Genomic DNA, 17,701 nt, shown 5'->3' with positions numbered 1-17,701 from the left:
GGAGCGCGCGCACGTACTTTCATTATCGAGGCAGGGGCGGTGATAATAATCGAGCGCTGCTGGGCCGTGCTAAGGGCTGCCGAAGGGCGCGCGCGCACGGCTCTAGATCCCATGCACGGAATACATCAGGGTCGAATGCCATTACGAAGAGAAGCGCGACTAGCCGCGATGCTCCCTTTCCTCCTTCTTTTTTTGCACTCCTCGCTTCCGTTCCGGCATCCGGCTACGTTCATGGAATCGAACAATATACGCGGCGGCCGGCGCGTAACGTCGGCGCGGTTGTCCGTTATCAAAGTCGGGATTTAGCAATTATGATTTTAATAATACTTCCGATGATCACATCCGCACGCTCGCGGCTGCTGATTATATCCCGTTGTCCGGTTGCGCGATTGTTTCGTTAGATAAATAACGTTTCAACTTTACATTTTCTTTCTTTCTTTCTTTCTCTTACTCAGGGACGGGCATATTCCCCTCCCTCCCCCTTGCCCCGCTGGTGACGGCAGAGGAGTGTCTGTATACGCGCCGACCCGCATCGACGAAAAATGAAGGAAGTTGCACGCGATAAACGGGCAAAATAAATTCCGCGACGGTGGGATTAAGTTAACTTCCTCCCCCACGCGAGTTTCCCCGATAATGATCTTTCTTTTGTGAAACAGCAGCGGCCCGGCTGAACAATCGATCGCGATTTATTCACGCGTTCTCATCAGTGCGACGCGTTCGCAGACGCGGCCGAGACGGCAAACGCGGGTGGGAAGAGACCGAGACGGCGCGGCGCGGCGGGGCGGGGCGGGGAGGAGACGGACAAAGACGAGGGTAAGAGGGACCATTAGCGAGGAATTCGTAGCGTTCGCCAAAAATGCAGAGGACCTCGGGATCGCGTCGTTCTGCCCGTTCCGCCTCGCTACTCTCTCCGGCGCGGAGGAGGTCAACTGTTTTATTGGCTAAGGGTCGCGGCGCACGCCCTCGGAACCACGGTTTCGGTTAACCGAGCCCTCCCCGTCCAACCTAACCTACCCCATCCCGTCTCATCTCCTCCCCCCGGCCCTCCGTCGACGTCCCGCTGCCGAAATCGGAGCGACGAATTATCGCCTTGGTTAACCTCCGCGCGCGCGCGGCTCATCTTTTTCCCTGTCCGCCGTTCCGCGTCGCCACCTAGATCGTTCCAGCCACGGACGTTCCAGTCCCTGAAAAGTTTTAATCAATGATCCCTTGGTCCATTGATTGAAAATTTTCAGCCGCTGTTCCGCGGGCTCGCAATTTTCCCGCGGGATCGCGGCGGGTGCGCTGTCGACGCGTGTTCGCCGCCGAACGTACACGTCCGACGTGTGAAACATTTATCTCTGCATCGCGGAAGTCGGCTTTCGATACGAGACCTATCGCGGCATGCGAGCGATATGCGAGCGCGAGCGCACATTTTTCCAACGCGCGGAGAGCGCGACGAGACGGCGAGATGCAGAGAGCGTAACGCCGGATTTTCAGCTCGCGCGGATCCAAGGCACCGGGCTCTTTCGAAACGACCCTCGAGTGAAATTATCCCCGCGCCTCGGACGGCCGCGATGCTGTTCATTTCTTTTTTTTTTTTTTCACTTAAGCCGCGCCGCAGGACTCGCGCCGGATGATTATCATGTTTCTCGCGCTCTTATCAAACATCGCGGCCACGCCGTGCCGCGCCGCGCCGCGTCGCGTTGCATTACATATCTGATCGGCGCGACCAACCTAATAACACTGCAATTCGAGCGGCGCGGGGAGAAAAAGCTTTTCGTCGTCGCACGCACGCAGGCACGAAACGGACGGAGCGCGCTTACGCACGTGTGCTCGCTTGCGCTCGCGCGCGCGCATACACACACACACGCGCGCGCGCGCGCACACACGACGCACGCAACATCGCCGCGTCTACATGCCGGCGGGCCCTTGCTTGTACGGGACCTTTAGCGGCTCGTGAGCCGCAGTCGGGACGATCAATGACAACCTCTCTCTCGCTACGTCCTCGTCGGGCTCACCATAGGCACGGTAAGGCCGCTTTCTCTCTCGCTCTCCCTCTCTCTCTCTCTCTCTCTCTCTCTCTCTCTCTCTCTCTTACTCCGCAGCGCGGCTGCGAGAGACGAGGACGGAGAGAGACAGAGAAACGCGAGAAAGAGAGAGAGAGAGAGAGAGAGAGAGAGAGAGAGAGAGAGAGAGAGAGAGACGCCAGCGCTCCCTCTCAATCAAGATAGACGCGCGAGAGGCTTAGCACCGGGAGAGGAAGCGAACACGAGCGCGGCGGCAGCAGCGACGGCGGCGTTTCTCTTCTGCGAGGGGAGCAAGCGAGAACGTCTCGAAGCCACAGCCGACGGAACCCGAGAGGGGAGACTTACCGCTCTGGGTCTCGGAGTCGGAGTCTCGTAGTCGAAGCGAGGGCGGGATGCATGGGGGGAGAAGGAAGGGTGGCCGGTGTGGAGAGACCGTGCGCGCGCGAGAGGCACGAGGAAGGCACGGAACCCCGCGGCGAGAGACGAAGCGGCAGAGCGAGAGAGCGAGTGAGCGAAAGACCGAGAGAGAGAGAGAGAGAGAGAGAGAAAGAGAGAGAGAGAGAGAGACGGAGGGAAAGAGCGAGAGAAGAGTAGTGCGAGCGACCGACCGGTAGACGGGTACACAGAGCGGGACGAGCAGCGAGAGAAGGAGCGAGAAGGCGCGCGAGGATGTGGAGGGAGAAAGAAAGAGAGAGAGAGAGAGAGAGAGCGGGCGAGCGGCGCGAGGAGAAAGAGAAAGAGAGAGGCACCGACGCGGAACAGGAGGAAGCGAGGCGCGCGGGAGGAAGAGAGCCGCGGCCTGTCTGTGCCTCTGCTTCGGAAAGTGACTAATGACTAGCCGGCCAGACCTACTCTTCTGCCACCCTCGGCGAGTGAAGAAGGGCGGACGGACGAGCGAGCGAGCGAGCGAGCGAGTGAACGAGCGGAGCAGAAGAGAAGGGTTCCTCCCGTGAGAGATATTGCGGTGGCGGACCTTTCCTCCACGCCGTTGTTATCTCACGGCCCTCGACGACGGTCAACCGTGAAAAATGAGTGTCGCAAGCGGGCGATATTTTGCGAACTGGTGGACGGACGAACGAGCGAGCGAGCGAGCGAGCGAGCGAGCGAGCGAGCGAACGCACGCTGAAGGACGGAAATCGGACGGGACGGCGAGGAGACTAGGAGGGGAGAAGGAACTGGAAGGCACGCAAAATACCGTGAATGCCGATGCTGGGCGCAACGGACGGAGGAGAGAGGATGGATCCTCTTTCTGTTCTGACCACCCGGAACTGAATCCCGATCGATGGATGGTCGGCGAGCGGAGCCGGCGGAATTCTAAGCGCTCCCCGTCGCGCTCTTTCTTCCTTCCGTGAGAAAAAGAGCGCCGCGCGCGGCGCCGCTTCCCGCCGGCGCCCGGACTCCCACGGCACCGCGACGGCGGCGATCGCACGTCGGCTACCGCCGCCTCGCCACGCCGCGCCGCGCTGATAGAGCCAGCCGCGCGCGTTTCTAGAAAGGCTCGGGAGAAAGATGTCACGAGAGCTGTCGTTTCTCCTCTCTTTCTCCTTTTTTTCCTCGCGTGCGACGTCCTCGTGTCGGGTTACCCACGTCCGTGTGAATTACATCCCTCAGCGAGGAGGAGGAGGAGGAGGAGAAGGAGAACTTGATTTTCTTGCGGGGAGATTGAAATACACGCGAAACGAAAATACAAATTACCCCCGAATTACCCCGTAATTCCCGTGGCGTAACGAGCGAGATCGATCGCGGAAAACGCGACGCGAGTAGCGACGAATCGCCGATACGAGACGAACTTGGACGCGGCGCGCCGCACGAACCCAGACGTGATTTTGCAGCGGCGCAAAATCCGCTGGTGGCGATTTGTCGACGTGGAAATACGCCGGGCGGATACAAGGCTGTAATCTCGACGGTGATTCGGACGAAGTCGCAGTGTCTGTCTTGCTTTTTTTCCCTTCCCTTTTTCCTCCTCCGACGCGAGATCGGTAGCAGTATGCTACGTTAAGCAGGGAGAACTGTGAAAGCGTCCGCTTCTCGCGATCGAGTGAAAAGTAATGGAGCGACGCGGAAAAAGTGCACGGCGCGAGAGAGCGTCGTCTCGCTCACCACGTTCCGACGCCTCTCACAGATACGCGTAGATGATAACGCGGCCCCGTCCGTCGTATCCGTACGGCACGGCGCGGCGCAGCTCACGGGAACAATCGCCGATGGCGGGACGATGCGTACGTCGCGCGGCGATTTTCGATGACTCACTCGCGGCGCGGCGCGCCGGCGATCTCCCCGCGCGTCGAATTAGCGAAAGAAACTCGCCACGGGCTGAGAGAAAAGTTTCACGATCGCGCGACTCGGTGATTCCGATCCGCGTCCAAGGGGCGATGCACCGTGAGTCGGTCGCGCCTAACCGGTACTTACCCAGCCGAGGGACTTGCCCTCGGATCGTCGAGATATAAACCGATTTTACAGATTAGGCTGCCGCTTCGTTATCCGCGAACGCGACGACTTAATCAAGACATTCCGGAGCGAGTAAATCGTGAGATATTCCCGGAATATCCGGAGCTGCAGAGTACTTCGATACGGCATCGCGATGACGCGGCGCGCTGCCGTAAGTAATTTAACGCGTTATCGGGTAGCCCTAAAGTGGCGTATCACACGAGAAAGGTGACAGACGGATAGATAAAATAGAGGGGAGGAAGGGGGGCGACAGAGAGAGAAAGAGAGAGAGAAGCAGGAGGGGAAAGGAGCGGTTCTCGCGGCTTTCCTTTTGCCGAATTCCCGTGGAGGCGCCGCGGATAGAAAATTGCGGAAGCCAAAGAGACCGACCGACCGACCGACCTGGCGAACGGCGTGGTGAACGGACCCTCTCTCGCTCCTTCTTCCTCCCTTTCTCCCTGTCCCTCCCTCCCTCCCTCCCTCTCTCTCTCTCTCTCTCTCTCTCTCTCTCTCTTTCTTTCTCTCCGTACTTGGCAAAGCTCCGACAACTGGATCGAAGCGCCGTTGCACCGACGGTTTTCCCCTCTCCGACAGAGCATCGGACGAGGCGGCGGCGGTAGCGGTGGCGGCGGCAGCAGCAGCAGCAGCAGCGGCGGCGGCGGCGGCGGCGGCGGCGGCGGACGACGACGACGGCGGCGGCGTCGGCCACCGGCCGCGCCGTTGCACGCGCGTATATACATAATTAGACGCAATTAAGCGGCCGCCTTATCTGCGCGCGGCAAACTCTCTGTCTCCCTCCTTTTGTCTCTTTTTCCTTCTCTCTTTCTTTCTCTCTCCCCCCTCTCTCTCTCTCTCTCTCTCTCTCTCTCGCTTTTCTCTCGCACTCTGTCGAGCGTGCCGCACCCGAGATTTCTCGCGGTTTTTCTACTCGCCATGGAGATAAATCCACCGACCCGTAAAGCCCGCATTTCAGTGGGCCGCACGCTGGTGCGCTCTCCGAGCGCGCGCGAAACGGCCAATCTGCGCGAATAAAAGGCCGAAAGTCAATTTTCGCGGAATAAGGAACTGAAGGCGGAATCTACGGAACGGCTGAATATAGGACAGTTACCCGCGACGTTATTACCGTTCCACGTACGGTCGGCGCATAACGAAATTACTATAACCTCTCTGTGTCTCTCTCTCTCTCTCTCTCTCTCTCTCTCTCTCTCTCTCTCTCTCTCTCTGTCTCCATTTTCCGCAATCACCTCTCGCTCTTCAAGTACACGCCGCGCAAAAAATACGATGAGAAATGCGAGCGTTAAACTGTTAATGCGTTAATATGCAAATTTCGACCTCCTCTAACGACGGCGGCGGCGCGATCAGAAATGGAATCGTCGGTCGCGCAAAAATACGAGCGGTGTTTCACTCGAGATTCCCCCCCCCCCTCCCACTTGGCACGACGCGAATACTCGACATATCTGAGACTTCGTAAGTAGGAGACGTCGTCGTCGTCCACGAACAAGTCGGCCGTGTAATCTCCGCCGCATTTCCGCGCGCGCGCGCGCGCGCGCGGCCGAAGCGCCCAATTTATCTGTCGCGTCTCGTTTGCCGATCGCAGGGGTCTCTCTCCGCCGCGCTATCGACGCGCTTTATCACGGAGAGACGACGACTTTCGCAAACGCTCGCGAAATTCATCGCGCTCCCTCCTGGCTGCGAGCGATTACGGCGGCATCCGAGGGAAAGACAGAGACGCGCCGCGTCGGTTCTCGCGTGCGCGCGCGCGCGCGAGCGATTACAGGGAAGGATAATCCGCTTTGGACGTACTCTCTTACCTTGTTGTGCGGCAGCTGCGTGGGCACGTAGAGCGGCGGATCCAATCCCGGGTTCGTGACGGCGTGACGTCCGATAATCCTGTCGGCCGGTTTCGCGTCGTAGCCTTCCGGCTGGCCGATGTGGAAACCCTTGCTCTTGACCCAGAAGCGAAACTTGCTGTTCTCCGCGCTGTTCGCCTCTTCGCCCCGCAATGTCCTGAGGATGCGCGCGTACTTCTTGATCGTGATGGTCTTCGTCTTGGCCAGGTCGCCGTACGTCTTGATGACCCACGGCTGATACGTGTTGAACATAGTGTCGTTTTGGAACTTCCGCGACGAGGGCTTCCCGTCGGCGCCGTTCGCCGCTTGTCCTTTCTGTATGCCTCCGTAGGGAGCAGCACCGCTGGCGTTGTTGCTCACACCCGAGGCCGGCATCCCCGCGTAAGGAGGCATCGCCATGCCGTTCTTCGCGTCCACCGCGGCGCCGTTGGCGGGGTAACCGCCGTTGAGAGAGTTGGCGGTGCCGGACGCCAAGGAGCCACCGGTCATGTTGGAGATGTCGAGGTACGAGACGGACGAGCTCTTGCCGAGATTCGTGGCGTTGCCGACAAAGGTCGCCATAGAGGTCGACATGTAGGATATCGGTGTAGGAGGTATACCGAGGCTTCCGGCGCAGAGACCAGCTGTCTGTCCGCCCGTCAAGCCCAACCCGGTCACAGAAGCGTAGGACGCCACGTCTGACGTGGTCGGCCAGCTGTTGGTGGAGAGCACCGAGCCGTTCGATATATCGGCCGCCGCCGCCGCCGCCGCCGCCGCCGAGGCGGCCGTGGCGGCGGTCGACGTAGACGACGACTTCGTCTGAGTGGCCGATCTCGAGACGGAAGTTCCGCGACTCCTCGAGTTCTGGCTGTCGGCCGAGGTACTCGTGACCGAGGACGAGGATGCGGCAGCGACGGTGGAGGAGGAGGAGGAGGAGGTGGAAGAGGAGGATGTCGAGCAAGTAGCGGTGGCGGACGACGACGTGAGGGACGCGGAGGAGGAGGAGGGACAAGACGACGACGACGACGACGACGAGCCACTACTACCCTTCGCTCCGCTCGTCGAAGTCCCGCGGGACTTCTTCGTCGGCGGCTCGTCTCGCGAGCCGCCGTTGCCGCTCATCGAGTTCAGATTACCATGGGACGGGCTGTTGTTGTTCTCGCTTCTCGAGCGCTTGCTGGACGACGTGCCGCTCGTCGCCGTGGCCGGCGACTGGCCGGAAGGAGTTGGCGAGTTGTTCACCGGCGCTCTGCGACGCAGACCCATCACCGTCGCACTGGCCATTGTAGCACGCGTATATCGTCTAACTACCACGGTCGGTGTTGCCTTGAAGACTGTGCCGTGAGCACAACCGACTCGAACACATGGACACTGACTGAGCCACTGATGGCGAGGAGAGATACACACAGTCACACCACTGAGACCATTCACGATCACTCACGAAAAACAGCGTGACGACGTCCGTCGTCACGTCGACTACCTGATGCTCAGGTAGCGAGTCGTTGGCGATGCTGTTAATGATACCAAATTGTTGCCGAAACCCCCCGTTGTTTTCCTTTGGGGGGGCGACAGTAGTGCTGGTGGCAGTGGTAGTGATGACGACGACGGCGACGACGACGGTGGCGGCAGTGGCGGCGGCGGCGATGCTGCGCCTGGAAACAAAAGAGGGACGAAATGTGACGAGGAAAATTAGCTATGCGCAATTAAGCGGCGGAAACGTTTAAGCGAGGGCGCCGCTAATGGACTACTAGCCGAGTGGGTGGAGACTATCGCCAGTAGGAGAAGTAGATTATAGCTGCTCGGATATAATACACGGCAGAAATTCACTCGGGAAATTGACTCCCGTCGCCTTCCACTTTCTGTCCGATAATAGACACGGCGGGGTGGGGCGGGGCGGGGCGGGGCGGAACGGAACGGACGGCACGGGGCACCCACCTCGCGAAAACTCCCGCCGTGAAATCTCCGCTTTGCGCCCGATCCGATCGAGACTTCTCTATTGAATTTACTCGACGGGAGGATCGTAGACCTGTTAGCAGCCAAAGAAAGAGAGAGGGAGAGGGAGAGAGAGAGAGAGAGAGTGTCGGGCGCAGGAGCTATTTATTTCGAGACTGAGACAAAATGGTAAAATCGTCGCTAAAGCGGAGATGCGCTATCGGTTTCTGTTTCCCGACCTACTTAGACTCTCAACGTCTCGAAACTCGCCACTGCGGGGGCACTGACAAAGTCGCTGACACATCTCTATCTCGTACACTTTTGCGGGGAGCGATTTGCATTGTTCAATCCGCGCTGATGCACGACGAATGAAAAGCGACTGACCAACTTTCATTTCGGCAATATCGCTCGTTCGTGTCTGAGACAGAGGAAGCTTCGCGCCTCTTCGTCGGCGTCGCCGACGTCAATTATAAACAACGTGTTATTATACATGCGTTTATGGCATATACGAGGACACAAGAACTTTTCGCAAGAACGGCACTAGGATAGCCGACGAGGCTGACATAATTAAGCTCGGAGGACGCGCTATAAGTGGAGGAACCGGTTAGCCGTCCGCCACGGCCTTCCTTTCGCGCGTGGGCCATTTTTCCGCCTCGCGCGGACGCATCCGGACGCTCGGCACCACACCGAAAAATGCAGCGCGCGTTCGTGTATATGCGCATGTGTGTGTGTGTGTGTCATCGGCGACAAAAAAGAAAGGACGAAAAAAACAACGCCCCGATCGAACGATCTGGGCCCCGTGCGGTGAAGCGGCTGGCCGTCGGTGGGACAGGAAAATAATGAGTATAACGACCTAAAAATGAAGCCACCCCCTTTCGCACGCTTCTCTCATCCCTAGGCTGCACGTCGACACCCTCGACGTCACGCCCTCCGACGAGCGCGTTCCACCTAGCATCGTGGTCCCGCGAGGATCGCGCACGACCGTCCCGTCCCGTCGCGTCCTTCGTGTCGCCGCGGACACCCCCCCAGCTACGTTTCGAGAATTTTTCGAGACGTGGACAGCCGCCGAAAGAGAAAGATGCGCGTTGTGTCTGCGGAGTCATTAAACGCGATAAGCCGAAGCGTCGGTCGCGCCGTCGCTCCATACAGCGGCCGAGTTGAGAGCTGAATTATGTATGAAACTTCTCTTCCACCGTCAAACGATTTTTCTGCGCTCGCAATAAAAAGCCGGCGCTCGCTCGCTCGCTCGCTCGCTCGCTCTTTCCGCGAGTCTCTACCCACCCACCTTTCTTTCTCCCTCTCTCCCTCTCTCTCTCTCTCTCTCTCCCTCGTGCTCTTTCTCCCGGCCGCGTTAAACGCTCGCTACGCTGAATATAAATTTACGCGGCGGAGCGGACGGATTCGTGCGCAAAGTGCGGCGGAGCGCTTTCGCGGATCACGTATCGCGCGGAGCGCGAGCGCGGCCGAATAATAGCTACGTACATTCCGCAATCGCGGCGCCAGCGCGAAGCCAGCAGCCGGAAACTAATTCAATAAGGTCGATCGGCGCGTCCGGATCGACAGCTACGCTACACAGAGCGGCCCGAGCCGACGATACTTGGGGCGCCCTTAGGTCGTACACGCTGAAACTGGATAATCCTCGGAATACCGGCGGGCTGTTTGCGGCAAAGGGATATCACTTGAAAGTGAACACTCGCGCGAAGCCGCGGAAACGGCCAATTCCATCGTCGGCCTTGGGCCTTGCGCTAATGCGTAAATCGTTGATGGTGGCAGGACACGTTCAACGAGCACGACGATCGGCGGCATAGTCTCGCGAGCGCAGCCGCAGGTTTCTCCTGGCTGACGGGCGAAAAAAGAAACGGTAAAGAAGAAGAAGAGACGCGAAATACCAGTCGCGAATGGCACGGGACTGGGACGCGTCTGGCCTGCATCGACATTAAGAATCGACGCTGACTTGATCGAGGAATCTGCACGGAAGACGGAGCGCGCGCGAGAAGCTAGTTCCCTATCGCGTTCTGTAGCGACTAATTAATTTATAAACGCGAGTTTATGCATTCGTCGGACACGTCGTCGCGGCTCAGTGACTGATTTAAGGTCGCCGGGTACGCCGGCGAGACGACGGAATCACAGTCGAGATTCCTGAATTCAGGATAAAGATGGGTTATACTTAGAGATGTTACATTTATAACAGACCACGGATATATCCTTAAATATTTCAGCTTTAGATCGCTCCGATAGTCAGTCACGCGAGGGTCTCTGGCATTGGGACGGAGTTCTTATTTTCGCGATTACCGCCCTCGGGAATGTCAATCAGCGAGCCGACCGGCCGCGGCCGGCCGGCCGGTCCGTCGGGTTCCCCGAGTAAAATGGCAGGCCTCTGCGGTTTACGCCGGACAATCGAGAAACGAGCCCACAGGCGGGAACTAATTCAATGAGGCCGATCGAAGCGTCTAGCACGGTGGCTGGCATAATGGCCGGGTCGCGGTATACGTGGACTCCTTCAAATGACGGAGTGCCGGGAAGAGAAGGAGAATGGGGGGGAGGGAGAGAGAGAGAGAGAGAAAGAGGGGGGAGAGGGGGGAGGAGAGAGATAGGGGGCGAGGGTAAACACGAAATACGATAAAAAAGAGTCGCGGGAATATCACCGCCAGATAACCAGCGCGATTGTCCCGCGCGGAGATACGATCACGCGTGCGCGTGCACGTGCGCGCGAAAAGGCTTATTTCGAGAGCCTTAATTAATGGTTCGATTAAGTACCTATTAACTACCGCAGCCGCATTTAGCCCGTGCCAGCGGACCAAACTCGCAGACGTAATCAATGGGGAGACTAAAGCGGATAAAGTCGACCTGCGGCGGTCGACGAAAAGGGACGTCCCTGGTCCTGGATTGCGAGAAAGTGTCCTCCTCGGCTGGACATCGCTCGGGGAACGTCGACATGATATATCCTCGGCTTGCGTCGCAACGTCGGGATACGTCGAAAAAGTAAGGATCAAACGTGATCGATAAATCTCATCGGGTTCAAAGCGAGAGACGAGTGTCTCGTTATCACGCCGCCGACTCCGAGCTGCTAAAGTCGATGATTTAAAGCGGGGGAAATATTCTCCGGTAAATCGCATCGAAATCCCGTCCGGGATGTATCAACAGCTCGTCTAGGTCGAGGTGGAAACATCAGGCCGCTGCGAGCGACGCTGCGCGCGCGACTCTCGCGCGAGCTTCTTTTTCTCCAGAAATCGCGCCGTTCGGAGCGTGTTACAGCTGGATAAATGTCCCCGGGAAAAAAAGCTTGACGAGTGTCCAGAGCGGCTGAGGCTCTAAATCGAGTTATCGCGGCGTGTTCCGAGCTCGCCGAGCGCGACCCTACCCGTTCGCAAACGTTCGCGGCTCTTCCGGGCGGAGAGAGCCCGCGACGAGAGAAAAAGGAACAAGCGGGGCCCCGGAAAAAAGGAGATAACTCTCGCGCGCGCGCGCGCGCGGCCAAGAGAACCACGCTCACGCGAATAGTTGACCCGATTAGGTTAGCCACCGTAGCCGATGTGTGTGGTGTACACCGCTGGCCGCGGTGACTGCGCTTAGATAACTCGCGCGACGAACAATCGGGAGACAAACCCAAGCGGCGCGGCGGAACGTGCGAGGGCAGAGCTAATTCAATAAGGCCGATCGAACCGTCCGGCACGGTAGCCGGTATAATGGCCTCGGCGCGATATATCCGCGCTCCTTTAGGTGGCAGAAACGGGGCCCCGGGACGGCGATATGTCTCGGCTTAGAGCCGCACACAAGTCACGTAGTGGCATGGGACCACCACCGAGTATTATAGCGCGTCCCCTACCGTCCGTTGTCCCCCTCCTGCACCTCGATTCAACCTCCTGCCCCCTTTACCGCGGCGGCCTGTCGCTCTCTCTCTCTCTCTCTCTCTCTCTCTCTCTCTCTCTTTCTTCTCTCTTTCTCTCTCTCTCTCTCTGTATATCGCTCTTCCTCCCTACCTCCCCCCTCTCTCTCTCTCTCTCTCTCTCCCTCTCGCTCTATCTCCCTTCATGTACGTATTACTCGGCGTATAATGTGGGTGCCGCTCGCACACCGAGCGGCCGGGTGTCACGCTACGTGCTTCCTGCCCGCAGGCCATAGTGCGACAAAAGGCCTTATGTCCGCCCGCTCGTGGGACACTCGTGATCGCAATGTGTAATCAAGCTCGCAGCATGGCCACTGTATTACCACGTACGCCCACCCGTTGTACGCGTGCATACGCGGCAGTTTCGGTTATCCGTTTCCCGCGCAGGACACCACCATCCTCCTGCTGCTGTTGCTGCTGCTGCTGCTGCTCCTCCTCCTCCTCCTCCTCCTCCACCTCCCCGTCCCGCCGACCCGTCGATCGCTTTCGTAACGGCGTCTCGTGGCCAATCGGCAAATTCGCGACCGCTATTTTAACCGTCCGCACGAGCGGGACGCGCTTTTTTTTTTTTATTTGTTATCGCAAACGAGAGCGAAATTTATTGCGTGCGCGTTGGAAACTCGCGCTTTGTCTCTTAACGCGAAACGCCAGATACCCATGCGTGTGTGTGTGTGCGTGTGTGGGATGTATCGGTGCTTGCTTTGCGAGGAGTATCATCGGCGATATCGATGATAATTGCCGCGGAATTAAATTAATCGCGAGCGGGAGCGATTTCGCCGGGGAAAAAATTTCTACGCGCCAACCGGACTCGGAGGAGAGCAAGGATCTCGGTCGCGTAAAAAGCCGCTCTCCGTCGCAGTGTCCGTTATTCCGCTGAGTTCTCGACCGCGATGGTGACCAGGGGGACTTTCCATTAATTATGGCGCTCGCGAGTCACGGTAAAATCGCCGGACGAGAACGCTGGTCGGTGCGCGACTACGGAAATCGCGAGGCGCCGTCGATTTCGGCGCGAGAGCAGCCCGAGCGCACTGTCGTTGCGGCTGAAAGATCGCGCCGACGGGCAATTGCTCCGACGACCTCGCGGGTCGCGAGGCGACGGACTCGAGCTGACAAGCGCGGCCTCCGCGAGGACTCCGTAAAGCGACGATAGTCGGGACAATTTACGATCGATATAGACACGTTTTGTCTCTGACATGCGGCAAGCAGTCAGCCGCGCAGAATTTCAGGTGGGTCTCGCTCGGCGCACGACGGGGATTATAACGGACCGGGTAATTAGCGCGATGTATTCGAGTTGCCGCAAAGTGACACCACCCGGAGCAAGCGTCGTGTCGTGTCGCGACGAGCATCTATAGCCGCGAGACCCACGAAAATCCCTTCATCCGAGCGACGTGTTTTATTTCCCCGGCGCCGGAGGATCGAGGGAAACCGGATCGCGCGCGCGCGCGCGAGATGCAAGCAAATTTGCACAATGGTATTCCGGTCTCGTTGTAACTTTGTTTAGCCGAGAGGAGTTATGCGACCAGCTATATCCATCCTTAACTACTTTTATCGATCACCCATCAAACCAGCGAAGACTGAGGATAGTTTGATTAGTCGCTTTACGCTTTCAGATCGGATCGCTACCTAAGGAGAATCGTCAATCAGGGCCGACGCGTCCTGCACGACGGTGAATATCCTAGCTGCGACACGCACTGCGTCTCGCTCTTTTCCGCGCTGCAATTTCACGCCTGATCCGTCGCCTACAAAGGCGTCTAATCCGAGGAGCGAGAGGAGCACGAGAAAGAAAACGAGAATGAAAAGCGAATTTCGCAATCTTCGCCACTTACTGTCCCGTAGATATGTTATATAAGATTAATCGCGTTAATGAGAGCCATTAATGAGAGCCGGCTGCCGAAGCATCCTCACCGACACAAAGAAACTCAAAGCACGAATAGCCGCGGCGATCCGACGGGGACGAAGTCTCCGCTAAACATTCTCGCGCGAAATCGGAAGTAACTAATCGCCCATAATGACGCGTTGCAAAAACGCCGCGCAAACGACTACTTCGGACCTCCGATCCAACCTACACACGTTGCCGTTTCTCAACGTTCGTTCACGGTCAAGACGAAACACCGCCGTCGAGGAGGAACCTGCAAGGCGCGCGTGCGGTCGGAAAATCTCGTCTCATGAAACATTACGCAAAATCGACAACGACGAGATCTCCGTCGCGGGCGCGCGCGCGCGCGCCAAGCCGGATTGCGCACGAAAGTCAAGCGGGACGGCGCCTCGACGGCGACGCGTCCGGCGCGATTTCCCGCGACCGGTTGCGCCCGACGCCGATGGGAAAAGCCGGCGGCCGCGGGAAAAAGTTCACAAAAGGTTCGACTAATTAAATCCAATGCGAAGCGGCGCCTTTCGCGCGCGAGCGAGACGGCCCGTTAGATCCCGGAGAAACCGTCCGGCGCTCCACTCCGCGCGAGTCCCGAGTGGCAGTAAGTTGAATTCCCAAACGGGCGGGTGTGGCGACCGGCCCGCAACGGGCACCGCCGGAACGGACGTCGCTATCTCTCCTCCGTCGTTCCCACCCCTGGCGACGAGGGTTGCCTACTTCTCGTCCCGCGATAGACAGGAAGAGAGAGAGAGAGAGAGAGAGAGCGAGAGAGAGAGAGAGAGAGCGAGAGAGCGAGAGAGAGAGAGAGAGCGAGAGAGAGAGCGAGAGAGAGAGAGAGAGAGCGAGAGAGAGAGAGAGCGAGCGAGCGAGCGAAAGAGAGAACAAACGACAGCTCCGACTCCACTCCAGAGCGACGTTCGGGAAATAACTCGGATTTCGCGTCGATCCGCGCCCGCCGTCGGCGCGCATCGATCGATCGTCACCGAGAAGCGTCGCCCTTTTCGCGCCACAGGAGAGCCGCGATCCTTGGCGATGTAGACGCCGGTGCCGCGATATAAACGAGCCGGAAAAGACAGCGCGAAAGCTGCTGAGAAGAAACGCACGGTCAATTTGCCCGATTCTACGTGGGCGTCGCGTTCACGTGATCATTCGGTCCGTCGGTTTCCGAGCGGAAGGAGAACGGCGACGCGGGGGATACGCGCGAGGAATTTAATAAATTACAGTCGCGCCGTAATCGATCGGTCACTCGATTCCAGAAGATGAAAGATTCGGCGAGTCGGGGAAACATGCGGCTGTCGAACACACATCGGCCGACGTATTAAATTAAAAATCGCACTCGACACTACCCTCCGCAGGAAGAGAAATCTCTTAGGCGAGCCGAGACCGCGAATGTTCGATGGGCGAACAATCGACCAGCAACTTGCTGAAACAGCCGATTTTTCCGAGACGCGCCTCTCACGCGCGCGCGATCACGATCGAACTTGACGTGAACTTCACGACGAGGGATTCTCCCTCGACTCGCGCTATCTACGTCGAGGAGAGTAACGAGGGGTGTGCTTGAGTATTTGAGACGCGTGCAGCGAGGAAAAGCCATAGATAACCAAGAAACTATAAGTAACGATTGGAACTCACTTTTGCGTATATAGTTGTCCACGATACTGTCAAACCAAGATCACACGCACTGTCGTCGCTTTTATCCACTGGCCAAACACCGGCGAATCCACTGCACACTCACACGCTTTCGGGACAAAGGGCTCCGCGGGTGGAGATCGCAAGGCGCGCGCGCGCGCGCGCGAGAGAGAAAGAGAGAGAAAGAGAGAGAAAAAACCAAAGAGATCTCTCGCCACCGTCACTGATCCGAGGAGAGCGCGGTTCTTCCGTGTCTCTTCGCGCGCGTCCGCCGATTCGTGCCGCGTGTCTGTCCGAAAGTGTCACCTCCCTCTCCCTCTCTCTTTCTCCCACCCTCTCTCTCCCTCTCTCTCTCTCTCTCTCTCTCTCGCTCTCGCTCTCTCTCTGAGCTACTCCAACGTGCCGGCGAAGATCCGTGAAAGGAGGAAGAGGCGAGAGATCGTCCGCAACCCGGTCGCGGACGAGCGCCGTCGGTGGCGGCCGCTTCTGTGCTCGCTTTCCTTTTTTCTCGCCTCTCTTCCTCCGGGTAACCACCAGCCGACGATGTTGACGTCGCGCGGCAACGAGGCGAGTATAGGAAGACCACGACGACGGCGACGACGACGACGAGCAGAAGGAAGAGTGGCGGTGGAAGAGTAAAGAGAGGAAGGCGGCGGGGGAGGGGAGAGCAGTGGAGAAGGGGGTTTAGGGAATAGAAGGCAGAGCGAGCGAGAAAGAGAGAACGAGAGCGCGAGAAAGAAAGAAAGAGAGAGAGAGAGAGAGAGAGAGAGAGAGAGAGAGATAAAGAGAGAACGAAGGAGAGAGATAGAGGACGAGGACAGACGGATAGAGCGAGAGAAAGAGCAAGAGAGAGAGAGAGAGAGAGAGAGAGAGAAAGAAAGCGAAAAGGAAGAACCGGAGCAAGAGCGAGCGCCGACAGACTGGGTTGACTCGGTGGCCGAGCGGTATCTCACCCGCGAAAAGCGTCCCGCGATCAGGTGACAGCGGGAGTACACACCGGCGTTACTCTGGAGCGAGAGGGAGAAGAGCGGGACGGTCGGACGAGAGAGGAGTTGTGGAACGAGAGGGAGGACGGCTGGCTGCCGCGGCGCGACGGAGACAGCCGAGTCGCGAGCGGAACGTGGAGGGAGCGTGGAGTGGCGCGGCGGAGGGCTAAGCGGGGGAGGAGGGGGCTAAACACGTGGGAGGAAGAGAGACGGGGGAAAGGAGACGGAGCGAGAGAGGAGGGAGGGGCTTGGGACACGAGAGAGGACGAGCGAGATGGAGAATGAGCCGACGAAGATCGGAGAGGGAGAGAACGATAGCCGGTGCTCGTGCGTTCGCCGACTGCCGGAGTAACTCGACTGCCGGAGAAGGACGAGAAGAGAGACCTCGATGGGACAGAGCGAGATGCGGGAGAAACGCCGCCGTGTTACAGACGGAGAGAGAGCAAGCTCGACAGAGGGAGAGAGAGAGAGAGAGGAGAAGAGACGACGACGGAGGTGCGAGAGAGGAAAAGAGAGAAAATCGGAGCGGAGCGGAGGCGAGGGAGATGAGAGAGAGAGAGAGAGAGAGATCGACTATGGGTGACGCGAAGTGGGGTGGCGTCGGAAAGCCGAGAGAGCGCGTACGAGAGAGAGAGAGAGAGAGAGAGAGAGAGAGAGAGAGAGAGAGAGAGAGAGAGAGCGAGTGAAGAGCGGAGTAGTCGGAGGGAGGCAGAGAAGGGCTCCCTGATCGCTTCTGAGTGCAAACGGTTCGGCGTGCGGTGGGACACTGGCAGGCAGTCGGGCGGGCGGGCTGGCTGAAACTGCTGTGGATAGCGGGTGGCGAACGGTGCGATACTCCGCGCGCGGAACGGGACGGGACGGGACGGGCCGAGAGAGCCGAGCCGAGCCGGGCCGGGACCCCCATCCCCATCCACACGCGGCCACATGGACACGCGCACACACGCTGAAGATCAGGGCGCTCGCGTGTATTCGCCACCGACAGAGGCACCACGCAAAGAGACGCGGCAATACAGACGCGCGCTCACACGGATAGAGTCGCACAGTCGGCGACGAACGGTTGGCTGCGGGATGTTGGGGGAGGAAGGGGGCAAGGCAGGCAAGCAGGCACAGGCAGGCAGGCTCGGTATACGAGCTTC

General features: G+C 58.5%; 1 protein-coding gene across 1 annotated transcript in view; it reads right to left on the bottom strand.

The window, feature by feature from the left end:
- LOC105186242 (mucin-19) overlaps window positions 1-16,340 on the bottom strand; it is a 53,364-nt gene extending 37,024 nt beyond the window's left edge. The window contains exons 1-2 of the mRNA XM_025306203.1: window positions 15,583-16,340; window positions 6,245-7,914 (exon numbers count right to left, since the gene is read on the bottom strand). Of these exons, the coding sequence (XP_025161988.1) occupies window positions 6,245-7,546 (1,302 nt within the window). The 5' untranslated portion in view covers window positions 7,547-7,914; window positions 15,583-16,340. The remainder of the gene's footprint in view (window positions 1-6,244; window positions 7,915-15,582) is intronic.
- Between the last annotated feature and the right edge of the window lie 1,361 nt (window positions 16,341-17,701).

The sequence above is a fragment of the Harpegnathos saltator genome, unplaced genomic scaffold, assembly GCF_003227715.2.
Source record: "Harpegnathos saltator strain DR-91 unplaced genomic scaffold, Hsal_v8.6 scaffold77, whole genome shotgun sequence".
Taxonomy (NCBI): Eukaryota; Metazoa; Arthropoda; class Insecta; order Hymenoptera; family Formicidae; genus Harpegnathos; species Harpegnathos saltator.
This window is presented reverse-complemented; position numbering and strand designations above follow the sequence as displayed.